Source organism: Marmota flaviventris, chromosome 2 (genome assembly GCF_047511675.1).
Source record: "Marmota flaviventris isolate mMarFla1 chromosome 2, mMarFla1.hap1, whole genome shotgun sequence".
Classification (NCBI taxonomy): Eukaryota; Metazoa; Chordata; class Mammalia; order Rodentia; family Sciuridae; genus Marmota; species Marmota flaviventris.
In genome coordinates, this window is record NC_092499.1 from 172,962,537 (window position 1) to 172,989,542 (window position 27,006).

At 44.6% G+C, this 27,006-nt stretch overlaps 1 protein-coding gene across 2 annotated transcripts in view; it reads left to right on the plus strand.

The window, feature by feature from the left end:
• Slc23a2 (solute carrier family 23 member 2) overlaps positions 1-27,006 on the plus strand; it is a 113,196-nt gene that overhangs the window by 69,783 nt on the left and 16,407 nt on the right. For both annotated transcript variants that reach the window (XM_071608773.1, XM_027920179.3), the window contains exons 5-11: positions 884-1,000; positions 3,726-3,883; positions 14,805-14,893; positions 15,894-15,964; positions 16,976-17,157; positions 23,078-23,198; positions 23,693-23,849. In XM_071608773.1, coding sequence (XP_071464874.1) covers positions 884-1,000; positions 3,726-3,883; positions 14,805-14,893; positions 15,894-15,964; positions 16,976-17,157; positions 23,078-23,198; positions 23,693-23,849 — 895 coding nt within the window. The remainder of the gene's footprint in view (positions 1-883; positions 1,001-3,725; positions 3,884-14,804; positions 14,894-15,893; positions 15,965-16,975; positions 17,158-23,077; positions 23,199-23,692; positions 23,850-27,006) is intronic.

Sequence of the window (27,006 nt, forward strand, 5' to 3'; positions counted from 1 at the left end):
CCCTTGTCCCTGCCTCTGCCCTGGACCCCATGCTGCAGGGATGGGGATGTCCTTGGACTGGGATTCTGGGTCTACCCTACTGTGCAGGGCTGCGTCTGTGGATCTGTTCTCTTTGTAATGGAAAGAGGAATCATATTTACTGGTTTTTAGTTGTCTTAATGGTAGTTAAGATGTGAACCTTATAGAGTTCATTATCTAGATGTTTTGAAAAGCCTCACCCAGGATGCCAGAGAGAAGAGGTTAAGAGCTTGAGGACTGAAGTCGGGTCTGGCTGTGAATCTGACTCAAACCCTAAGGGTCTATATACATTAGAGGTGCCCCCCCCCCCCCCCCCCCGTATTGTTGTCTGAGCAACAGTGTTTTTGCCAGAAGGAACTGGTTTTTAGTTGTCTTAATGGTAGTTAAGATGTGAACCTTATAGTGTAGACTTTCTTTTTAGGTACAAAGATGCTTTCCTTACCAGGGATGCAGTGGGATGGGGTTGGGTGGGAGGGGCAGACCAGTGCTTTTTGTTTGAAAGCAGTTGACATTTTATAACATCTGTTCACTGGAGGTCTCAGGGTGTCACTTTACAGTACCAAACCCTGGAGCGAGCATCTCTGTCCAACCAGGAGGATCCACTGACTTGGAGAGAAGCTCTGAGCAAGCTGGGTGCTTAGGGGGATGAGTTGATACCAAGGGACCCAGAATCCCAGAATCAGAGGATCAGCCGTCCCACTGAGTCAGTTTTTATTTGACCCTCGCCTCAAATGTGGCCAAGGCTCAAGATTTAGAGAAAGGCAGCCTGGGGATTAGAGTTGTTTCTCAGCAACAGCAGGCTGTATGGAGCTGAATGAACCTCGTCTGGGCCTTCACTGATTATGTCCTCTCCCCTCACCCACAGAGCTCTCTTGCAGAGACTCTGGACAGCACTGGCAGTCTGGACCCCCAAAGGTCAGACATGATTTACACCATAGAAGATGTTCCTCCCTGGTACCTGTGCATATTTCTGGGGTTGCAGGTAAGATGGTTCCTTCAGAATGTGTAACCACTGTCAGATGCCTGAATTGTCAAACACCTGAGTTTTTGGAAAATTCAAATTTGAATTTTATTTATTGAATATTTTATTATAAACTTACTCTTATGAGTGAAATATGGAATTTTTAAAAAAATATTTTTAAGTTGTTAATAGAACTTTATTTATATGTGGTGCTGAGAATCGAACCCAGTGCCTCACACGTGCCAGACAACTGTGCTACTGCTGAGCCCCAGCCCATGAATGGGAATTTTGTTTTTTATATCTTTATTTTATTTATTTATTTTTATGTGGTACTGAGGATTGAACCCAGTGCCTCGAATATGCTAGGTGAGTGCTCTACTGCTCAGCCCCAGCCCCAGCCCCCCATGAATGGGAATTTTTAACATCAATTTCAAAATAGCAGAGGAAGCCTGGTTCAGTGGCGCATGTTTACAATCCCACCAGCTTTGTAGGCTGAGGCAGAAGGATTACAAGTTCAAAGCCAGCCTCAGCAACTTAGCAAGACCCTGTCTCAAAATAAAATGGGGCTGGGGATGTATGTGGCTCAGTGGTAAAGAACCCCTGGGTTCTATCCCTGGTACCAAGGGGGGAAAAAAAAAAAAGCAGAGCAAGGGAAAAACTGGGAAAAGAAAGAAAAAAAAATGTTCAGGGAATAATGAAGGGGGAAGAATAAGATGGTAGTAGAAATACAAAAGAAGGCTAGTTGTAGTGGTGCTTTCCTTTAATCTCAGTGATTCTGGAGGCTGAGGCAGAAGGGTCACAAGTTTGAGGCCAGCCTCTGCAACTTAGCAAGACCTTGACTCCAAATAAAAAAGGACTGGACATGTAGCTGTGGTCGAATACCTCTGGGTTCAATCCCTGAAACCAAAAAATAAAGAAAGAAGGAAAAAAAAGAAATAGAAGGTAGAATAGAAGAAAGCAGACCAGTACAGAGGGATTGATTTTTACTGCCCATCCCTGTCTTGGCTAAATCCAGTCCACAGCCACGGCAAACTCTGCCATGAAATATGAGTAAGCCTGAAAAGTGCCCTTTTGGCCAGAACATAACTGGAAAGTCTTACCTGTAAAAAGAAGGGAAACTTGGCTATGGCCATAGAAGTGGCCACTTTGTCTTGAAGAGCAGGTAGGCTGGGGACAAGGCGAGGTGACACACGGAGGCCTTCTTCATGCTTGATACTTTCCCTTCTCTCTCTAGCTCCTTTTCCCACTTAAAGGATTAAAGTGGTTTTTTGGAGAAAGGGGACAAGACAGGAAGCTCTTTCCTCAGTGGCACCTCCTGGCCTTCATTTGCTCTGTTGTTTTAGCTTGGACCCTGTTCTGAGGTCTGACTTTCCATTTTCCCTTTCTCAAGTTTGCATGATCAGTTGCCCTAGGGTTTCTCACAAGCTGTGAAAGTTGGTCTCAGAGCCCAGACATGTTTGCTTATGTGGAAGTGGGGTTGTGCCTGCTGACCTGGTGCTTTGGTCAGGTTTCCAGGCCCTGCCCTCCCTTTAGGTATCAGAACGCATGGCAGCCTTCATTCAAGGTGTCTAGCAAAGGAGCAGTCAGAGCCAAAGGAGCTGAGCTTGGTGAATATTTAACCTTGGGCCAAGTATCCTGAACCAGGTGCAGGAAACCTGCTGTTTGGAATCTTCCAATTGTAGATGTTTCTAAAAGTCTCCCCTAGTTACACAGGAGTGAAAAATCCTGCCTATGTACTGCTCTTCTTGATAATGTGTAGTACACAAACTTGAGTAGCATGTTTCATCCCCAAGGAAACACCTGTACTGTTGGGCTTCATGGGCTGCTGGCAACGTGTTTGGCAAACATGGGCAGATGGGAAAGCTGTGGGGAAGAAAAGTAGGGAGTTTGCGGAACAGAAATGAGAACAAGCCAGGCAGGGAAGTGAGTTGTGAGTCCTGGGACTGTCCAGAGCCACAAGGAGTGGGGAGGGGTCCCCAGAGATGGAGCCAGTTCCTATAGCCACTGTGTCTTTACCTGTCTTGACAAGAACAGAAGAATTCTGTGTCTGCTGAACAATACCAGGCCATAGAAAAATCTGGAAAATACCCTATGCAATGAAGCTTATGTAGCTTTAATCCCCTGACCTGAAAGAATTAAAAAAGAGCAAATAGGGCTGGGGATGTGGCTCAGTGGTAGAGAGCTTGCCTAGCATGTGTGAAGCACTGGGTTTGATCCTTAGCAAGACATAAAAATAAATAAAATATTGTGTCCATCTATAACTAAAAATATATTTTATTTTAAAAAGCAAGAAACTACAGACTGTCTTAGCAATGCAGATTAAAAAAAATACTGGCAGATCAAATCCTAGAATAAAAGTACAGCTCGACTAACCAGGGTTTATTTGAAGAACGCAGGAGTGGTTCAGCATAACACAGTTAATGGATAAGAGGAGAAAGACCCAATGCGAATAAAGCTTTGGGGCAGGGGAGCAGGTGTCTCCAGTAAAAATACATAAGCTGTCTTGAGTCCTTTCTTTGTGCTGGCCTGGATTCATGAAAGTAGTAAGTCATCATATAAGGGGGGTAACAGGATAAGAAAACACAATGAAAAGGAAAAAAATGTGATTTGGCACATGAGAAATTGAAGAGATTCTTCATGTGAACTGTGTTTATATTTGAGATACTAGAGGAGCAAGTCCAGGATAAAACCAGGAGCAAATGAGGGAGGGTTCCTCTTTCCCTCTCGTCTCTTCTCTCACCCACAGCACTACCTGACGTGCTTCAGCGGCACCATTGCAGTGCCCTTCCTGCTGGCCGATGCCATGTGTGTGGGGTATGACCAGTGGGCCACCAGCCAGCTCATCGGGACCATTTTCTTCTGCGTGGGAATCACAACTTTGCTGCAGACAACCTTTGGCTGCAGGTGAGGCTGGGGTGTTAAAAGGGGGGTGCCGAAACCCTTAAGGCACTGAGCTGTGCCAGTTGCCCTAGGCTGCTTGGAAGAACCAGCAGGACTTGGGACAGGGTCCTGGTTGCCGTTGATCCCCACCCCACCCCTACAGGGTTCCCCTCCACGATTGTCCTCTTGGTGAAGAGCACTACCCGGTCCCAGTTGTGCAGCCTGGAAACTCAGCCTCTCTCCTATTTCTCTGTTGGCTGGCAAGTCACGTCCTGTCTCCCGCAGGCATCCCACCTCCTCCTGTAGTACAGACCTGGACTGTTCCGCCAGGTTCCCAGTTGGTCTCCTTGCCTCCAGGGCTCCTCATTCTTACTCACTGTATACCCTGACCCTGCCCTGACCTCGTTCCATATTTCTGCCTCCACTTCTTCCTTGGGCTGACTAGGCTGAAGTTCCACTCCTTGTTTTAACTGAGATGTAACCTGGTGTCCATGTGTCCCTTGCTCTCTGCCTCTTCTGTTTTCAGCTGTGCGTCTGAGTCCTGCCTTCTGCCATCTCTGTGTGCCCTGCCGTCCCACCCTGCTGTGTCTTTGCCTCCCCACCCACCCAGCACACACCTGCTCATCTTCTGTTCTGGCTTGCCCTTCCCTCCTCTGATGCGTGCCCAACTCCTCAGAAGCTTCTGCTGTTCTCTGGATTCCCACATGTGCACCTTATGTTCATTCCTCTCATGCTGCTTTATCATACTCTGCCCTTTTTGTTTTATGTCTCTTTGTCACTGGCTTATGCTGCCCTCCCCGATGCCAGGGCTTTAGCTTGTCCTCTTTCTGTATCCCTAGTGCCCAACTTAAGTGAATGTGGAGCTAGCCCAGGGAGGGATGGAAGTAACCTTTCCTTCCTCCTCCTGCAAGCTTGCCTTTTCCTCTCTTTGCTCCATCTTCTGCCCTCTTCATAGCACAGCTTCTTACTTTCCTAAGACTCTGCTGGGGTGTGGTAGGAAGCCACACTGGCTGGACTGTCTCCGAGTAAGCATGCAGGTTCTGTCTCTTGCTCCATCAAAAATAGTCTGAGTTAGGGTTGGCCTTCTCTGGGGAAAGTAGCAGAGAAGGCAGGTGGGAGTCGTGGTCTGCATTCTGAAAGACTCAGAGTCAAGAGGGTCACCCTTACTGGGGGACAGTGAGCAGTGCTGAGTGTTCTCATTGCAGTGTGGGTGGTGTCTTGAGAGAGTAGAAGGTAGCTCCCTCACAGGTCTGCTGGTAGAGGGAAGCCATGTGCACTGAAGGCCCCTCTGGGCAGCCTACAGTCACCATGCCTGACAAAAGGGAGGGTCTCCTCAGGGAACCCAGAGGAAGGGGACAGGGTTGTCATTGTCCTGCTGAGGAAGGAGCTGAGCCCAGGCCTTTGATGGATCACTTGAGCCAGACAGTTGAAAGTGGTGACAGCACCATTGGGTCTTTGGGCATAGCATTTGTATCCCTGTGTTGCAAGACCTGAGTGGATGAAGGTGATTTAGTTGGCTGGGGGACATGGTCCTTACCAGTGAACTCGTAGGCCAATCTGTAAATTCAGGAACTGCCTGTAGTTGGAATGGTTGGCTGAGCTGGAGAGGGTAGAAGGTGAGTTTACTACAGTACTGTCTGCCTCACTTACTGGCTTACCTCTGGCTGCATCCCCACATCATGCCAAGGGCTAACCTGGTCAGCCTTTGTGCTAGGTAAGCAGAGCTGCCTAAGGTGACACATCAGGAGGTGTGGCAGACTTTGGGCGAGTGTGTTTGGTCGTAGGGGGGTACCCTCTTTCCCATCAGAGACCCAAGACCCCAAAAGAACAATCCAAGTCAGTGTAGTTCACCTCCCTTCCCCTCTGCAAGAGTGGTGAGCTGGGAAAGAACAGGAGAGGGGTTGACACCCTGCCCGAATGGCTCAGAACCAGAAATAGGGGACTGTGGCTTGTGTGTGGGAGGTGTCTATGTGCTGTGTGCACACAGAGCTCAACCGTATTTGTTGTGGTGCAAGGAGCAGCATTGCCCCCTTGGCTTTCATCCTCACTGTGTGTGGTCTTGTGTTGGCTGTATGTCAGGAGGCAGGCATCCCATCCAGTGAGTGACCTTGGCAGTGAGCAAATGCTGCCAGGTAGAGAGGGTGTGCTTGAGGCACCCTGGCATGGTGCCGGTCTTGGGACGTGGGGTTTCTATGACTGTTGGGGTGTGGTGTATCCACACTCTTGCCCTGGGAAAAGAGGAAGAACACCTACCCAGCCCCATACACACCTAGTGACTTGTCTGTGTGGAAGGTGCAGGTTACCCATGGAGGCAGCCAGAGGTGCCAGTACGTGTATAGTGAAGTACACAGCCAGCAGGTCACTGATGTCCTGCCAGGGAGTTGATAGGGAGTCACAGAAGAGATGGTTGCAGACACAGGTGCTGGAGACTCAACTAGCTCTTGGCATACAAAGGATGAAGAGTGGGTGTTTCCATTCAGACAGGGGCAGGAGCAGAGGCAGGAAGTCATGCCCTGGCACCGGATTCCCCTGAGCAGACTGAGGCTGGGACTTGGGTTATCAGTAGGGCACAGGGAACCTGTGTGGCTTTCTTAGCAGGGCACCCACCTGCTGGGACTGTGCCTCCAAGGCTACAGCTCACAGCATGTGGCAAATGGAAGGACCTACCTTCTCAACATTAGGACCTTGTTTTGGTGACCTCTGCTACTGCTTCCTTTGTGAAAATGAGACACTCTGCTTTAAGTGTCCTGTGGATAGCATTTTGCCATTATCTTAATATATTGTGTTTTTGTAGATTATAAGCTTCCTAAGATATTTTGGGAAGTGGTAGGATATAATAACTGAGAAGAATATTCTTTTAGTTCTGCTAGTTTCTAATAACATACCACACCATCATAATCTGTGAATTATCATTTTAATGAGTTTGTGTATTATTTCCTGCTCAAAACAGAATCAAATAAGCAATTGGGGTAAAGGGGATTACAAGGATGGGACAGTGTGGGAGGGAAAGGCAGATAGGCCGGAGGGAGCTTTGTTGCCAGCCTCACAGCAGAGGACTGAAGGTGACCTGTGCAGGTTTGAGTGGTTTGGTTTTGTCCTCAGTCTTCAAGCAGCAGAAGGGAAAGTTTTCTCGTGTTCAGCTTTCATGATTTCTAAGACTTCTCCAACTCTAAGGTAGCTCTCCGTGTTGCATTTTATGTTCTGTGTTTGTGTAGTTTCCTGCTGCTGCTTGCTGGCACCTTGTACTCATCACACTGGGGTGAAGGGACCCCTCTGCACAGGCCCTTCATTCTGAGGAAGCTAGAGGGAGCAGGTGCTGCTGTCGGTTCTCCTCCTCATTTAATTTGGGTTCCATGGTAAAGAGTGGGATACTGCCCTGGAAACCTGATTTATCCAATAAAAATAGCCAGAACTGATAGGGAAGCCATGGTGATGAGACAGATGTATGCCTTTGCAGACCCGAACCTGAGCACAGGATGCCAGCCTCAAGGTGCCGCAACACAGTTGCTCCTCAGGATACACACCATCCCTCAGCTGTCCTTGACTCCCCACAGCTGCAGGGATTGTGTGGTGCAGTGTGGCTGGACACTCTTCCTCCTTCCTCCTTCGCTGCCGTCTCCCCTGCACAGAAGTGTCTTCCTTCCCTCCAGTGACCATTATCTTTTTGCATTGGAGGTTGTGGGTCTCAGCCTCAATTGTGGGACTTCTGTTGACTTTATAGCTTCCCAGAGCCTTTGTCTGCTGGGGACGGGGTGGTTTCTGGGATGGTGCCTCTTCCCCCTGCCTCCCCACTCCCACCTTCTCCTCTTCCTTCTCCTCCTTTGACCTTGGTTCCTCCAACTTTACTTTCAAGGTCTTTGTTCCTGTTCCAGAGTTCCCTTTAGTGAGGTGTTAACAGTTCTCATTCTGGTGGATTTGTGCTGTTAATTTTAGCTACCCGTGGGGCTTATTCTGGAAATTAGTACAAAGCCTTTAAAATCCTCAGTGGTCAGGCAGGGTTCAGAGCACCCCTAACTCAGAGTCACACAGCCTGCAAGCCATGCCCAGAATCTCCCAGCTCTGCACTGACTCCCTGCAGCAGGGAGGAGCAGAGTCCTCTGCAGCCCTGCCCCTCCCTCTCCCCACTGACCTTCCCCTAGGTATGGCTGGAGGAGAACCCCACTGTCTTTGGGGGCTACCTCCAGGCTCTCCATCACTGTGGCCTCTCCATCAAAATAAGACTTTGGGTGTTGTGGGGGCGGGGGTGCCTCTTTGGGCTAATTACAGACGTGCCTAGACACACAGTATTCCTTTCTGGGAAAGGGAGGGGGCCAAGAGTCATTGCAGCCTGTTCAGGAACCTAGTCTCTAACCAGATTGTCTGTCTGAGGAGGCGGTTCCCCTGTCTTCTGTCTTGCTAGGTTCTTGGGGCCTGAGAATGGGCCTTGTCCACATGGTATGCTGAGTCCAGGATACTTCAAGGTTTTAAATCTGGGACCTTTAATCCTGACTACTGAGAGCTTAAAAGAATGGAGGGCTGCAGTATGGGGAGGGGGAAGACAGGGGACCCCCCCCATTCTTTTTCTGTATATGTATTTGTGTGGGGTTGTCTATGTGTTGTTTTTGTTTTTTGAAAAAATTGCCAATAACATGATGGCTCACTCCTAAGTACTCTCCCAGGAGTGAGGGTTTCTTGTAACCACATTTACCACATCTGAAGAAATGAGCAGTAGCCTGTCATATCATCTTCTATGCAGTGCACATTTGATTTCCCCAGTTGTCCCTAAAATATTTTTTATAGCTGTTGCCTGTGCCTCCCCAAGCCAGGATCCAACCATGTGCTTTTGTTTGCGGTGTCTCTTCATAGTAAACAGTTCCACCCTTTTCCTCTTCATATTGTCATCCTTGTAAAGAGGACAGCCCAGTCATCTTGTCATCAGTGTCCCACAGTCTGAATTTGTCTGATTGTGTCTTTTCAGTGTTTTGTTTTGTAGTCCCTTTATTTGTATGCTGGAAGACGGGGCTAGAGGCATGGATGATTCAGGGTGAATATTTTTTCCAGTATTACCATGTAGGTGATGTCAAGCCCTTTGTATCCTGCTCTGTCAGGCACATAGTAGTAGGTTCTGGGGTTTTTTCTACCAAATAAAACATTTACTACCTCCTTCACTAAGAAAGAATTTTGGATAGTGCATTAAAATGAGAGACCAGTGAGAACCTGGAGGGGTGACTTTGTAAGATTTTACTCCCCAAGCCAGCCAGGTAAGGCTTTGGGCTCAGGTGTGTTGGGTCCTTTTTTACCATTCACTAGCCATGGGACTTTGACCAAGCTGTCTGGTTTCTCAAAGCCTTGTTCCCTCTGATATAAAATGATAATAAAAATGTTATTGAGCCTCAAACAAGGTAGTGTTTGTCCACACTTGCCTGTAAGCCCTCATTATAGTGAGCCCTCATTATAGTGAGTCTTCTAGAAGGGAAGGAGGCAGGTGGGTGCAGGGGAGGAAGGGGAGGCTACAGCCCAATAAAGTAGGTCATTGGTGGATGTAGTGGTGGGGGTGTGCCTTGGCCACACAGCCAGCACCCTGACTGGGAGGGGCCACACCAACCCCTGAACCTGTTGCAGACATCATCAGAAATGGTAATGGATTTGATCCTGAGCCACCCCTGCCTCAGCTGAGTACTATACAAGGCTGGGCTGCTTGCCGGCACATTCCCTGTGCTCTGCATTGCTCCTCTTCCTCATGCTGCTCACTTCTTTACCACTCCTTTTTAGGTGGGTGACTGGCAAAAGCAACTTGATAGAGGAGTAGAGGACAGAGCTTGCTAGGAAGGAAGGAAGCTCCTTCTTTCTGTTTCTCTTAAGTTTTGAGACTGTTATGCATAACTGATATTTTAAGGGCTATTTCATCTTGTCTACCCACCGAAGACAGCTGATGAACATGTTTGTTAAAGTCCTGTCTGTCGAGGGGTAGCTGGCATACAGTAAGATCCATTCTTTCTAACGTGTAGTTGGGTGAGTTTCTACCTACGTGTATAGTCGCCTAACCACCACTGTGATCCACAGATAGGGTGTTGCCACATCCTGGAAGAGTTCTCTAGATTTTTCAGAAATAAAATTGTTTGTGCTAAAAAACCCTTGAACTGGAATAGTTGTTAATACCTTGTTTGTAAAGGAGGTTATCTAAAGGAACAGGAGAGAGAAATATGGAAAGAAAGATAGGCCCAGTTCTATTGGAATAGGTTGCAGATATCATCACGATCTGATGAGAACAGCATGGCATTTGCACTTACTACACTCAAGGGCCAAGAAACTATGACACATTGGTGGCAGTAAGCCCTCCTAGAGCCCAGATCTTTGTTCCCAGCCACCCTCCTCCATTGTAATTAACCAGGGCTCCCTGGAGGAGCTGTGACTGAAGGGTAGGAGCTGAGGAAACGACAAGGCCATATTGTGCCAGAAAACCAGGAATGTGTTTGAAGAATGATGGAGGGTGGGGATCCCTGTCAAAAGGGACAAGAACCTGCTTGAACAGCCTTCTGTTTTATGCTAACAAACCCTTGACCTGGAATAGTTGATAGTACTATCAAGTTTAGGACCATTTTATTAAGAACAGCCCACCAGGGCGCTGTGGCGCATGCCTATAGTCCCAGCAGCGTGAGAGGCTGAGACAGGAGGATCCCGAGTTCAAAGTCAGCCTCAGCAATAGTGAGGTGCCAAGCAACCCAGTGAAACCCGTCTCTAAATAAAATACAAAATAGGATTGGGGATGTGGCTCAGTGGGTGAGTGCCCCTAAATTTAATCCCTGTTCACCCTTCCCCCCCAAAAAAAGTCATGGCAGTAAATTTTATAAAACTTTGAATAAAAAGAAATTCATGAGTCCATAGGGATGTTCTGGAAAGAGAAAGAGGAAGAAAAAAAATGGGATAAAAAGGAAATCTCTCCTTTACAAAAGGATACCAATTAATAAATGTAGATGGAATGATAAAATCATAATATTAAAATCCCCCTCCATTAGACTATACAGCTAGTGGTAATAGTCACACCAAGAATCACTCTACAGATTGCTTATTTATTCAAATTAAGAGGTATAGTGGCCACTATCCTAACCAGGCATTCTTACCTATGGAACATCTTGACATGAAAGGTACCCTGATGTGACACTTGTGTTGTCTCCTTGCTATAAATGTGTAGCCTGGCCCTGAATATGACACATGATGTAGAAACTTGGATGGGATCAGGTATGTGTGTTTGCGGGGTGGGGTGCATAAGATATTTAAATATGCCTGAATACTAGATTACGTTATTGTTACTTTTCTTGAACACGGTAAAGGAAAGATGGTGATGTAGAAGAATATGCTTGTTCTTAAGAGATGCCTGCCAAAGTGCTTGGGTGAAGTATGCTAGGTGCGCCACCTTTCAGCTGATGGTGATGAGAAATAATCGGAAAATGTTATCAATCAAGAATAAAAGTTGTTTTCTTTGACACATTCCGTTCTGCTTTTTTCAGTGGTACTTAGAATACACATTCCTGGTGGTTGATTCAGTGATGAAACTATAGCTTCTCAAACTTGCCTATGTCACATAGAGATTATTGTTTTAAAATTGCCCTGCAGTCCAGACTCAAGTAGGTATTTATTTTGCAGTGAAAGGTTTTGTGCCAACTTTGGTTGCTCTTGTGGCTACTTGAAGCCAGGCACAGAGTACTCTCTGTGGTACTGAGTCTTGTTTTTGGTTCATTCACTTTCATTAAAGAATTTCAATATTTTGCACCTTTGGTGATTCTCATAGGATCCAGTGCCTTTTAAACTTTTTAAGACCTTTCTTTCTCTGATATACCAGAAGGGAATCTATGTCTGGGTTTACTGTGAAATTCATTCATGTACATTTCCTCTCTTTTGAGTACTTTTGATCTAAGTAGTGCCCTTTCTCCAGTTTGCAATTAAAATCAACACATCAGGAAGACTTAACCTCTGACCTTTTTTGGTACTAGGGATTGAACCCACGGGTGTATAACCACTGAGCCATATCCCCAGCCTTTGCATAGGGCCTTGCTAAATTGCTGATGCTGGCCTTGAACTTTCAAATAGCTGGGATTACAGGTATGCACCATTGCACCCAGCTACCTCTTCTAATTTAACAAAATTCCTTTCAAAGAACGTTTTATTAAGTGTTTGTTGGCTCTAGGGAGAAGATGGTGGGTGAAAGGGGCACACCTCCTCTTGTCAAGGTCATCTCAGCCTCAAGGGTGTGATGGGCAGGTTAGCATGGGGACTGTGTCAGTCCAGTGGCAGCACAGAAGGGAGCAAAAAGAGGCCAAGGGATATGTGGGACCTGAGCCTGACTGGTCCTTCACCTGAGCCAACACAAAGGCTGGGCGGGAATCAGTGGGGCAAGAACCACGCATGGAATCATGCCACAGCTTGTCGGACTGTTCTGTGTGGTTTGGTTCCTTCAAAACTGAGGATGGCTTCCAGGTTAAGGTCATCTGTCCCTGATTCCTACAGAGATCCTTTCAGAGCAAGGCCCTTCAATACTCTTCTTGCCTGTAGGAAGAGCTCAAGGCCTTGGCTGCTGTCCCCTCTGACCTTCACTCTGTCCCTCCCTGTGCCTTCCCCCTCAGTAAAATATCTGTGGCTCCTGGGTCTGTCATGCGGCTCTCGTTTTGTACCTCTCTCCTCTGCCTGGAATATTCATAGCCCCTTACAGATATGACAAAGTGCTTCTTGTTCTTTAAGGTCAGCTTAAGGGACTGTTCCCACAGAGCCCCGCAGCAAGTGGCACCATATACGCTGCTGCCTTTTGTGTGGCCACAGTCAGCGTCTCCTTCACATAGCAGGAACCCCTCAAGGGCTCAGGTGGTTTTTTTCTGTTGTCGTATCTGCTTTTAATCATGCCTGTGACAAGCAGATAACTAAGAAATGTTTATCATGTGACAAAATGACATATCCCTCGTCTCTCACGGTTGGCAGGTTCAGCCTCACCTAGAGGTATTGTTCAGAATGTGAATCTGATGCCCCAACCAGAGATTCTGAGTCGGGATCTGTGGGTCAGAGCCAAGAGCGCCGAGGATCAGCCAGCTTCATGCTGTCACTGTCAGCTTCCCTCTTTTCCTCCCAAAGTCAGCTGTTAACTGTTCAAAGGGGAAGCGCCCTTTGAACGTGTGCACGCGCTCTTGGAACTTCCTGAGGTCGTTGCAGTCAGGGTGCTGGTTTGTGCTGCCAGTTCTAGGCCCACACTGCCTGTTGGCTGTCACGAGCCTGTGCAGGTAGTGTGCCCACCTTGATAGTGGACGTGTGATGTCGGCATGGGCAGCTCTTCCCACTCCTCTTGGGAACCTTTTTTTGTTTCCTACTCCCAGGGGAACCAGGGTCCCAGCCAGTGAGTGAGGTTCTGTGCAGCAGTGCTCTTAGGGCCTTTTGTCCCGATTAAATCATAAAATGCTTGTCTTAAAAGGTGCCAAAATCAGGTTCAGACTGAGCTTTGAGGAGTAGAATCCAGAGCCAGTCTCGACTTCTGGACTTCAGGGAGTCACCAATGCCATCTGATGTCCATGGTCCTTAGGACAAGGTCTTTAAATGCAACTCATTATTCATGTTATAACACCCCTGGGGGACTTGCTTGAAACCTGAAACTGTGGTAAAACAGATATTCTCTGGGCCATTGGAGATGACATGCTCACCTCCTTTATCCTGAAAATTTGTGTTTAAGGGATTTTTTTTAAGTCAAATGATGTTTTCCCTTTGATATACATTCTCACTTTGGGTGGCCTTCACTTCCACTTCCATAGCTCTGTGCTCCAGGCCCCTCCGGCAGGCAGTCACAACTGGATGTATGTGGAGGGCGTGCCCGTGGGAGTGGCTGTCAGCAGTGCATCTGGTTTGTACTGCGTGGCTCACCTCTGCCTTAAAGCTGGCATCCTGCCTACTCTCAATTGATTTTATTGCATGATTAAAATGTGACAAAAGAGTCTTGACCCTCATCTGGCTCAGACTGGAGTGTGCTGGGCTCTGGACTTTGAAAACAGCTGCTTGTCCTTCCGCCAGAGCCACTTCCTTTTCTCAGGCCAGTTGCTGTTTCACTGGCCAGGCTGACCAAGTCATTTAAGGATTTGGATGTCTGGTAGTTCCGGTCTCTGCAAACAGAAGGAACCAGTTTTACATTTTACCCCCTAAATAATGTGAAAAACAGTGATTAAGTTCTTGGTGCCAACCTAAATTATTCATAAAGTCAGTATGAATTATCTAAAATACAATCAAATGACAACTTTGAGAATCTTTGCACTTAATTTGATGATGTGGTCAGAAATTTTAATGGAGACTCTTTTAGCTTTCTGGGCCCTTTAAAAATGTGTTAGAACACTGTTGAGTATTTTTTTTTATGATTAAGCAGTAATGCCATTACTTTGTAACTTACAGCTTTTTTCTCCTTGACACATCTAGATCACTAATATGATTTTAAGACTTACTTTTTATGACTACGATGGTTCTTGACTCACAAAATGGAATGCCAGGGGAAGGTAGATTTTTTTTTTTCCTAGTGATAATCCATAAGAATTTGCAAGAGCAGTGGAGGAGGGGAAATAGCAGATGTACGCTGATGTTTAATAGGCAGCCCACAAGCTCAGCAGGAAAGAGGGAAGCTCAAAGGCTAGATGGCCCCCACCCTTGAGGGGAAAGGTGGTGATGGTAGGGGCTGGTGTTGGGGTGCTGGCACCACCACAGGGGCCCCCCAGAGTCTCCCCTAAAGCTGCCTTGGTGCAGAACAGTAGGAGGGGAGGATGGAGAAGCCAGTGGCCCTGGCTGGGGGCCATAGGAGTTCTTTTCAGATGGGGGCTCTTTCTTTCAGGTGTGCCTGCGGTTACTCATGTGCTGTGTGTCTATGGAAAAGACTGTTAAGCTGTCAAATAGTGAAGTACCTCAGTAGTTCCCGATGCCGTGATCATGGTTTTGGTCTCGTTTCTTTTAGGTTACCCCTGTTTCAGGCCAGTGCTTTTGCATTTTTGGCCCCTGCTCGAGCCATCCTGTCTTTAGATAAATGGAAATGTAACACCACAGGTAATTGCAGTTATTTCCACATATGTCATTGGGGTCCTTTAATGCAGGTGATAAAAGGGAGGCCTGGACATACTGCCCTCAGCAGCGTTCACTCCTTCTGGAATTAGGTGCAGAACACACCAACCCCCAAACAGCTTAGAACACTCCAGTCTGTGGACCGTGTCTCTCTCTCTCTTTCTATCCACTCGTTCATCCCTAACCCTAGAGCAAATAAGGACCAGGAATGACCTCATTTCTCTATGCTAATGAAATTGATAAATATGGGACTGGAATAGAACAATATCTGCTATATTCCTGCCTGTCTCTTTCAGTGGATTTTATGACCCACCAGTAGTTACCGCTCTTGCTGCGTCAGCATCCCTTCTCTGAAACATCTTTGCTTTTTAAGGATCTGGCTACTGTGGTTTTCTGCAAATGACTTTCATTCCCCCTTCTTAGTGATTGCAAAGATCCTTAAGGTACCCAATAAGGACAGGAAAAGACAGGGAAGTTTGGGAAATCAGACTCAGACCTGTGGTACTCTCAAAATAGTTACATTTTGAGGTTCTAGGAGCCAAACTTTTCAGCCTTCATTTCCTTTGTTGCTCCTAGGAGTTAGTTTGTGACCATTAGTTTGATTTAGGAACTGGAGAAGACCCTCTGTTTTATCTAGGTTTTTACAACCTCAGTCCAGCCACCTTGCCATCGGGCATTTCAGTTAGCTGCTTGCAAAGGTTGGTTTTCTGTGTGAAGCTGGTCTAGTAATGGGTAGCACCACTTCAGTCAGTTTTTGACACGTTGGGGAGCTCTCAGAAGATGAGTACATTGATTAAATTAGTGCTGGGGACTCCACTTTGCAGTGTGATAAGCCCTTCTGTTGTAGGTTGAATTCTAGGGATGGGTAATGTCACAAATATACTTAAAACAGGGAGAAAATTCCTCTTAAAGGGTAAAATGAGTATGTCCTGTGAAATATCGCCGTCACTACAAGGAAAACTTTGTCTTTGTTTTTGTTTTCAAGATGTTTCAGTTGCCAACGGGACAGCTGAGCTGTTGCACACAGAGCACATCTGGTACCCCCGGATCCGCGAGGTAAAGGACCCACGCCACGGGCTTGCAGCTTCTCCGTGTTTCTTCTTCTCGGCTCCCATGCTGGGCGTGCCCAAGAAAGCACCGTTGCTTTACCAAGTCTTCCTTTTTCTCTTCAGTTACTGAGATGTTTATTCCTGTTGTTAAACTAAATTTACTCCATGGCTTCGTGCCACCAGACAGTGTTGTTCTTTCCTCCTACAGACCCACAGACCTGCCCACGCACACCCTCTAGTAAGTTGAGGCTCACGGCTCACTTGGAGGAGCTGCCCAGGCTTGTCACAGGCAGCAGAATTGGCTGTTCTGCCCTCGGCATTTGCCTGTGTTTGTTGAAAGAAGTAAAGATATTTGTCTACTAAAGTGCCGTTGAACCAAGCGGTGTGTGGCAGACTCCAGACATGAAGAACAGCTGACAGTGTATACATATCTTCCCAGGCTCACGAGATCAGTAGAATTAGCCTGGATATGGCCATTCTGCAGGATAGAGCCATTCCTCTAGAAGTTTTGTCAGTGATATTGTCTTTTAAATGTCGTGTCCCCCCCCATCCCCGCAACCCCCGTGGTACTAGGGATTGAACCCAGGGTCTTGAGCATGCTAGACAAGCATTTTACCACTGAGCTGTGGCCCCAGCCATGGGTTTCGCTCTTTAAAGCCAGTGTGGTACTCTTAGTACCTCAGTGTTCCTATAAGGCTGGTTTGGAAATGTCTTCTTAAACGAGAATCATACATTTTGTGTATTTCATTTATTTTCATTTGGAAAAGGCAAGCTGGCTTTGTGTTCAGTGCCCCTTTCTATAATTTTCTAACATTGCCGATGTCATACTCAAGTTTTCTAGACCTTAGTACCTCCACTGAAGTTTTTTTTTGTGGGTTCCCAAGGAATTTTTTAGCTATTGTGCCTACATTATAATAACTTATTGCCTTGCAGAATTGTCAGTTGTGGTTACAGGTGACATTCCGAGTGTTTGACATCCAAGCTGCTCATTCTCATGTTGTATTTTCTCTTATTTCAGATCCAGGGGGCCATCATCATGTCCTCATTGATAGAAGTGGTCATCGGACTTCTTGGCCTGCCTGGAGCTCTGCTGAGGTACATCGGGCCCCTGACCATCACGCCCACAGTGGCCCTCATTGGGCTCTCCGGTTTCCAGGCAGCAGGAGAGAGAGCAGGAAAGCACTGGGGCATTGCCATGCTGTAAGTGTTCTGAACGCACCCGAGTGGGGACAGGCAGACTCTCCCCCACTACTGCTATGAGAACCTTTGAGAGTATTTGGAACGTTTGCACAGACTTCAGAAAGCCGTAATAAAAGAAAAAAGAAAAAAAAAACGAAGAAGAATGTTCTGACATTTTAAACTTTGATTCATGCTTGGGAATAGTTGAAGGGTTTTCTTAGAGTTTGGGAAGTGACATATAGCCAGTGTCACAAAGGCAGATGTGACAGTGATGTGGAGAGGGAAGGTCCAGAAGGCATAAGCTTTGATGAGAGGTAAGATGGAGGCACCACCAGCTCTCACCTTGTGAGTCACACCAAGTCTCTTATGCATGAGTTGAAATACTGAGAAGCCACATTTCTTAGAGCTCATCCTGTCCACGCCAGAGATTTCACATAAACCTGTAGCTCAGACCTCTGAACTCCGGACTTCCAGAATCAGTGCCCAACTTGCTGTCTCTGCTTGATATTTCACAAGACAGCTCAAACTGACACGCTCCCTGTTGCTTATGCCAGAAACCCTAGTGACGTCCTTGACTCTTCCCTTCCTCCATTCCCCACATATAGCGGGTCTTACACTTGACTCCATAGCAAACCCTGGGTCTGTCCAGGCCTTCACTGCTCTATGGCCCACCCTCAGCCACTGACTCCTCACTGTTCTCCAGCTTATCTCCTCTCCCTTCCTGACCATTCCCAGTCCTGTAACATGCTTATCCATTAGTGTCTTCCAGGCCTCTTCCTCTGTCCCCTCCTTTTGAAACTCCAGTTGGACACAGCTAGACTTCTGGAAGCTTTTAGGTCTTGTCCCAACATCTGAAACCTCACCTGCTGCCTCTTGGTGAGTCTGTTTGCATCTCTTGGCCTGGTGCTTGGGGGCCTTTCTCTGAGAGCTCCGACAGGCAGAGGTGGGAAATTTGAATTCCTTCTCAGATGTCTGCCTCCCTTCCACTCCTGCTCATCTCTTTCTAGAACTCCTAGGATGTTGGATCTCCTGGATTCTTCCACTTCTCTGTCCTTTTCTATCTTGTCGTTTTTCTCCTCTGCTTTCCTCAACTGTACCTGTTAATCCTTCGGTGGGATTTTTCATTTCTGCTCTTGTGATTTTTGGTTTCCAAGACCCGTTTGTCCTTGGGATGTCACCTGAGGGCAGCTGTGGGCCAGTTCCATGGCACACCCAGCACCTGGTCCACCTTCTGTTACAAAGTAGGTGCTTGGTAAGCACCATGTGAGTGTGGGAAGCCCTGGGAGTGGAGAAAGCCCATGTCCACCGTAGCAATCAAGAATGATCCTTAAGGAAGCTTTGGCCCAAATAGTTGACAGCAAGTGTATTAAATCTTCAGGGAAGACAGAATTCCTGTTTATAGCGTTCTAGAGCTTTGAGAAAGAAGGAAAATTTCCTGATTTTATTTTAATGGTGAAACCTAACTGAGCTAATAATACAGAGGAACTGTTGGCTCTCATTTTTCCTTTCTAGGGTTATGTTAAGGAAAAAAACCCAGAGTTGACTGGTGGTTTTGGAGGATGTTCCAGGCAAAGAGTTCTGGGTTCATATATGTTCAGGTAGAATGCTAAAGTTCAGCATCTTTGTCTACTGTAAGGTTCCCTGGGATTTTTTAAGATGCAAATTTGTAAGACTCTTCCCAGAAAAGAGCCTGAGAATCCAGCACTGCCCATACTTAATTGAAAGAATAGTGCATTATGTATCATTTCAGGAATTCAAGAATGATTAAATATCAGACAATCTATTAAAATTTATCATGGGTCCATAGTGTATTTTTTCAATAAGTTTTTATGACTAAAAAACCACTGTGACACACTAAAAAATATTTAGTGTAAGGTGACATACTTGAAACTAGTGAGGAGTGGAAGAATTATGTAGGAAAAATTAGATAATTATTTGGAAAAAAGATTCCTAGTTTATAACAATTACATTTCAGTTGAATTAAACACTTAAATGGAGGAACTAGAAAAGGGCTGGGCTGTGGCTCAGTGGTAGAGCACTTGCCTAGCACATGGGAGGCACTGGGTTTGATTTTCAGCACCACATGTTAATAAATGTGTATATATAAAAATATGAATATGGAAAAAAGTGCTAGAAAAAAACTACATAAATATTTAATCCTAAAGTGAGAAATATTTTTAAAAGATACTGAAAAGATAAAATTTGATAGATTTCACCACAGCTGCATTTAAAATGCATATCAAAAACCAATGAAACAGAGACTATGGTTGTAGCTCAGTGGTAGAGCGCTTGCTTATTAGCATGTGTGAGGCACTGGGTTTGAGCCTCAGCACCACATAAAATAAGTAAAATAAAGGTATTGTATCCATCTACAACTAAAAAATATTAAAAAAAACCAACAACACTGAAGCAATCTAAAATGAATCTGAGAAGACAAATTCTTCAGAAAGGCTAATGTCCTTAATTCATAAAGTTTAAAAGACAGAATCCCAGAGGAGTAATGGTTAAATGATACAATATGAGCAGCTGTAAAGCAAAAAAGGAAATAAAAATAGCTAATTACATGTAAGAAGGTTTATCTTTCCTAGTTATCAAAATGTATGTTATGTACACCAACTTTGTTAGGAGTGAGAGTGGACCAAGTTGTGCAAGTGTGGGTTTGCTCCAACAGTCAGCATTTAAGGACATATCCCCAGGGTTAGTAAGGGTAACACATCTGTGACTGCCATTTCCAGCACAGTGCATATATCTTTAATAGGAACAGTATTCTTCCTAAGAAATTAATTTTTAAAAAATTTGCTTTTCTTATGAAAAATTTCAAACTATTCAAAAGAGGAGAGATTAGTTTAATGGCCCATGTTCTGTCACCAAACACTCTGGAGCAGTCTTTTTTCACCTATACCCACTGCTCCCTAGACCCCTCCATTTCACTTAGTTCTATTAATTTGAAATTAAGTAATTAAGTTACTAAACAGAGAAATCTAACATAGAGCAAGTCTTCCCACTCACCTATCTCTGAGAAACAACCCCTCATGATAACTTGTAATTCAATGTTTATTCTTCCATATTTTTTTTTGTTTTCATGCAGATCAATATAAACATGCACATGTATTGTGTTGACATCAGATTATTTTGTAGTTTGTTCTTTGGGGGCTCACCTTTCCGAGATAGTGTTTTTAGATGGGTCTGATTCATTCTAAAAGTACACTAATTAAGTATGAATGGGCTGTAATTTATGTAGCCATTCCCCAATTGATATTCATGCATGCTGTTTAAGCCATTTGCTATTGTAAACATATGCTGAAATATGTATCCTTATGCATAAAGAATGAATATCAAAATGAATATTAAAATAAGTGATATTTTTTAAGTTGTTGAAATTGGCAAGCATTTAAAAGTATGATAAGACCCCATGTTGCAGTGAGTAGCAAATGGACATTCTTGGTCTCTTTGGGTGGGCTTACATCATTGTTCACATTGTTTCCGTTGTCATGTATACAGAAATTGCTAAACAAGATGCCCATTAAATGGAATGCTAAGCTAAGCCATTCAGGCACTGATAGTTTACACCATATATTGAAGTGTAAAGGTGTTCTTGGCATTAGTAAGTGCTAAAAACTGGTTAAGAAGCAGCCTATAAAGTATGCTCCCAGGTTGGGTTAGATAATGACCTCCTTGCCCCAAAGATGGTGGCAGCCAATGGTCACCTATCTTTTTTGATCCCAGTGTCCAGCCTCCCGTGAATATCCAGAGAATAAAAGCCCTTTTGGATAGATGGGAGTGTTAAATGTTTTTTATCACCTAATGGATTATGAGTGAGCTTCAGAATTTTGTCTCTTTGCTTTTGCTTATCTGCCTTTAAATTTTCTCTACAGTTTACAGTGCATCACTTGCTTTATATTAAAGTAAAAGAAAGATCAATAAAAGGCAACATGTAAATGTAAGGTGAAATGTAAAGATAACATGTAAAGCACCCAGGGCAGTAGGCGTACCACAGCCTGAGGACTTGGGCTGAGACCTTTGTCCTTTTTGTTTGTGAGCATAGCATGCCCCCACTCTGAGCCTCTGTTCTTGTCTCCCTGTCAAGAAGATGCCTGTTCCCTACTCCATGCATTTGAGGATAAAAATAATAGATGGCTTTGTAGTAGGAAGAAAACAAGTGTGTCTATCTGCCTAATCTGCTCACTTAATTTGAGTTGAGGGGCTGCAGTTGTAGCTCATTAGTAGAGCACTTGCCTAACATGTATGAGACCCTAGGTTTGATCCTCAGCACTACATTTAAATAAATAAATTAAATAAAGGTATTGTGTCCATGTACAGCTAAAAATTTTTTTTTTTAATTTAATTTGAGTTGACACATGGTGGGGCCTGGGATCTGGGTGTCTTTTCTGGATTGTCTGTGTCCCCCATCCCCTCTTAAATGTGCTTTGAAGAGTGAGCACTTTAGCACAGGTGGGTGTCATCTGAAACAATAATAGCACCAAACTTGGTGTGTTTTGGATTTCATAGTATTAATTACTTTGAAACAAATAAGTAGCTTTTCTTTTAAAAAAATGAAAATTTTACATAGGTCTAAACTTAAAATAATGTCAGTTTTAACATCTCTCATTGCTATATTGGTTTTTTGTTAGACTGCACTGTCCCAGAGGAATTGAAATAACTTGGACACCATGATGTTTCCACCTTGAGCTGAGCTGGTATTGTCAGACACTTCTGAGGGCTCACCAGTTCACCCAAGTGTCTAGACAGGCTAGGAGGCCTGTGGAACACACACACATCTGTTCTCCAGCCAAGCTTTGGTCTGCATCTCAATAGGAATGTGACAAGGGAGCTGTGCTTGCCTAGCTGTCGGTGGAGCTAATAATTCCATCTTGCCAATTGGAGCAGTGCCCAGGAATAATTAAGCTAAGCTTTGAGAACCCATGATTCCTGCCAACTCTACCTCAGGTTATAAGTGAAAGAGTGAGTCCAAGTGGAGGATTAGGCACCTCCTTGGGTGATTAGGCACATCATTGCTTGCCTGTATTATTTTGGTGATGATGTCTACCCAAGAGCATGAGAAGTGGTCCCACACTTGCCAGCCACATGGGGACATCAGACTGATGAGGAAGTGTCAGCTTCCTGTTGTAGGGAGGTCGCTGCCTATCCCTGCCTTCTGTGTAGCACTCAGCAACGCTGGCTCAGGAATGTGAGGCTTAGGGATAAAGGGCTTCTGCTGCCATCCTGGTCCTACACCCTGCAAACCTCACTGTGTGATCTTGGACCACTGGCGTTGTGTCTTTATAAAAAGAGGATCTGGAAACCACTCCATAAAGCTGAGATATGCATAGAAAAGCCTTAATGTAATGTCCTGCACACACAAACCTCTCAGAATATTATCACTGATTCTACCTAATGTAGTTTCTTAAATATTGAAGTTTCACTTTTTGCTTTTTAAAAGTAATTTGTTCTTGTTGTGTATAAATCAGAAAATGCCTAAAAGTAGGAAAAAGTAGTCACATATCATATTTTCCGAAGTCAGTCCCCTTGAGCATTTTGGATCACATCCTTCTCACCTGGTAGCGTGTATGTGCACATGCTCATGGTATTTTCTCAGTTTGGTTTTTTAGTTAATTCCTAGTTGTAAATATACTGTTAGATATGTAGTATCTGGCATCTTTCCCTGATATACTGTGAGTTTTCCCCTCAATGTGTATATTCTTTGTGTTTTCGTACTCTTTCTGGGAAAATTTAACCAAAGCTTTAACATTGCATTTTCATTTCTATATCAAAAAATGCTAGGTAAGTGAGCTGTGACATCTTCCCCCAGGTGATAGATATGATTTCCAAATTGTAGCAAAGAGGGCTAACAACTCTCTGGTTAAATGAGTTGAACACATAGTCATTTTTTTAAGGATATAGCAACCTTAACCTCATTTATTTTCTTTCTTTCTTTCCTTAGGACAATTTTCCTTGTATTACTATTTTCTCAATATGCCAGAAATGTTAAATTTCCTCTCCCGATTTACAAATCCAAGAAAGGGTGGACTGCATACAAGTTACAGCTTTTCAAAATGTTCCCCGTGAGTAGTTGGCTTTTTTTTTTTTTTTTTTAAAAAACCCTGACAGTGTTGCCTTAGTTCGTGTGTAGATATTTAGGTGAAGGAAAGTCTGTGTTATAAGCAGGTCCTCCTGAGGGTGATCATTTCTGGGGGAGATATTGGGGTCCTTATGACCAGCCCAGTCATCTTGGCCTTGAAGTTTAGAAGCTGTGCAAGTTACAGTTCCATCCTTTTAGTGGTGTCAAGAGGAGGACACTCACTGTCTTTGGGACTGAGATTTGGCCCTGTGTGGCCTCCACAAGCATATTGTCATTCTTGACTAACAAGACTTCGGAAAGCAAAGTGAATTTACCTGCATAAAGGTGCTCTCAGTGCAGTTCCATTCAGGGAGTGGGTCTGCAAAATACTGATGGTGGTGAGTTCTGAGGTGTGGTGGTTTCACTGTAGGAAAGGTTGTGTGGTCAATAGCCACGAGCTCCATTATCCTGACAAACTTCTCCCCTTGACCACTTCAGATAATCCTGGCTATCCTCGTGTCCTGGCTTCTCTGCTTTATCTTCACGGTCACAGACGTCTTCCCTCCTGACAGCACCAAGTATGGCTTCTATGCACGCACAGATGCCAGGCAGGGTGTGCTCCTGGTAGCACCGTGGTTCAAGGTACCATACCCGTGTAAGTATCCAGGTGGCCAGAGAGATCAGGAGCCCAGGAGTGCCTTCCTTTAAGGGGTGGGAAACAGTCAGAAGGCTCTACAACATGAAAAGCCTCTTTTGTCCCAGACTGTCTCCTAAGAGTCTGGCTGTTCTGGTCATTAGAGGATTAGACTACAGAAAAGGAAGGCCTTGTCCCCAGAGGACAATCATCAACACAGATCAACAGCTCCCTTCTCAGATTAGCTAGTTGGTTCTTTGGGCTCTACTAGGATGAAATCCTGGACAAGGGTTCTTGCCAAGCTTGAGTTTTGGCAGCCAGGATTTGAGGGCAGCTCTGAGAAAGGCAAGTACCGAGCTGCTTCGTACCAGCACTGCCAAAATGAAAAGACCAGAGAGCGAGACCTGGAGATTAGGGAGCAAACTGCTCAAGCATGATGGAATTTAGATAATCGCTTAATGGGTGGACATAATCTTTTTAATTTAGTCACAGCTGCAGAGGTAAGTTGATAGTCACAATTGGCCGGAAGATGGATCTTAAGTTATAATTTGAGTGTTGGGTGACACTGTGGGACAGAGAATATAATCTCTGGCTGAGGTATCACCTGGAGTCACATGTAGCATTTTCTAGACCCCAGCCCCTAAAATGACTCACATGAGCCAGTGGTTGTTAACACATTCCATTGTTCTCTTGTGAAGATTCTATATCCAGCATTGGGATTTTTTTTTTTAGACTTGAAGCCTGAGCTTGGTCAGGTTGAGCCAATTCATTTCCCTGTCAAGCTATTTTTAAAGTTTAGTCTTTCTAAAAGAACATTCTCATCAGATCATATGGGGTTTAAGTGTATACTTATATATATATATATATCTGTCCTGTTTCAAAAAAAGAATGTGCATGGTTCATAAACATACCTGTGAGATTAAAAGTCACTTGGTGAGGCAGTCAGGAGGTGGCATAGGAGCACAGGTGGGAGGAAGCCTCCTTAGCACATGCAGGTGGCTCCCAAGGTGAGCACCAGTAGGAGCACTGCGTGAGCTGCGCATGAGATGCTGCCTCTCACTGGAACGACAGTCGTGAGGCGCACATAGGGCTCCTCTTCAGAGCAGTCCCGGGCTTTGAGAGCTGGTGAATTGCCCCAGCTCTCCAGGATGAAAAACCAGCTCCAGAGACGTCATCCTGTGTGCTCCCCAGTGATGGGGATCAATTCAAAGGCAGGTTTTCAAATATCAAGAGCAGCAGTTCACAGTCTTTGGTATGCTAAGAATTACTTGGATTGAGTGTTAACATTCAGGTTTCTGTTCTGAAAGTCAGCAATGCCAAGGTTTAGAAAAAAATTGCTATAAAGTAACAGAACAAATTTAAAGTTCTAGTTAAAGGTAGAGATGAAATAACAGCTTTAAGATATACCTGTAATCCCAGTGATTTGGGAGGCTGAGGCAAGAGGATCGCAAGTTTGAGACCACCTCAGCAATTTAATGAGACTTTCAGTAACTTAGCAAGATTCTGTCTCAAAGTAGAAAATAAGAAGGGCTGGGGATGTGGCTGAGTGGTAAAGTACCCCTGGGTTTAATCCCTGGTACCAAAAAAAAAAAAAAAAGATTTTAGAAATCATAATAAGGACAAAGGGTAAGAGGTTAAAAAAGTAAAGAGACTGAGAAAATAAAAAACACTTTCTGAAAAATAGTACAGATTGAATATCCCTTTTCCAAAGTGCTTAGGATCAGCCCAAGTATTTGGATTTTGAATATTTTTTAGATTTTGGAATATTTGCATATCCTAATAATATGTACTGGGGATGAGACCCAAGTCTAAACATGAAGTTTCTTTTATGTTTTATAACCTTAAACAGAGCTTGAAAGGTGATTTTATATAATATTTTTAGTGCACTTTTTGTCATGATGATGCTCAAAAAATATCAGATTAGGAGCATTTTGGATTTTCAGATTAGGGATGCTCAATCTGTAAAAACAAAATAAGAATACCATCTCAAAATCAAGACACCAAAATGAACCACAGTACCGTAGCAGTTAACGTGGTAACAGCATAAAAGGTTATTTAGAAAACCCAAAATGTGACTTGATAAAGAAGGCCCCGGAACCAGCCCTGAGAGTTGACAGCTAAGCAGGTTGCTGGTGGGGGGAGCCTGTGCCTAGGAACTGCACTTTGCGCCTCTGACCCTGGATGCTTCTGCCTCCTGTACTCCCGCAGGAATGCACAGCCCCATGTGGGAGCAGTTCTGTCCTCACACTTACTTTGTGTCGTTTTAATCTTCCCAAGCTTGAATCTGCTCCATGTCACCTGTGACACAGACCAGGCCCCTCTAGGTGGCTTATGGAGTTCTTGTGTGTCTCACAGGTCCCTATCTCCCAAGCACCAGCCCATTCCCCAAATTTGCCCCCCACCTTCCCCATTCTTCAAGGGCCACCTGCATTTTTACTACCTTCTAATTTCCTTCCCTGGATAAGGGCATTTCCTCATTTACTTGTCCCTGGCTTGCCTTCATTTGAATTTGTTCTGGACCCCCCACCCCCGCCCCTGCCCCCACCCTCTCCTGTCAGTGTCCTATATCCCAGGCTACTGGATTTGATTCTTGTTCGATAGACTGAGTTTTATCCATCTTTCTTTTCCCACTGTGCCTTGTCCTTATTGGGTGCCTTATACCTAAGAATCAGGAAAGAAAAGCCAGCAACTTTATCAAAGGAATCTATTGGTACTAATAGTCAAAATGTATCTATACTTTCAAAGAAAAAAAAGATTTAATGAAGAATTAAATCAGATATTCCAAATGAAACTATTATAGGGCTTTGCTTTGCTTTCTAAAATAAAATTAATTTTTTATAATGTGGTTTGTGGTTTACTTTAAAAAAAATAATGCCAGTAGCATAGGAGAGGAGGATTGACCATACCTTGTGGCACACTTTACTGTTAAATATGGATTTAGTTGGTGATTCTTACTGCTCTTTCATTTGATACCACCCTCTGGGGAAAGATCTCCATTATTATATACCATGCTCTCTACAGCAGTGCTATGAATCCCTCATACAAATTTCTACCCCTGCACATCGGGTGTGTTAAATAGTAATTTAGTAGACACTGAGTATGACTTTGAAGCAGGAAGAAAAGAATCTGCCTCCTAGCCAAGTGATTTTGTTTTTTAAAATAAAGCCACAGAGGAGAT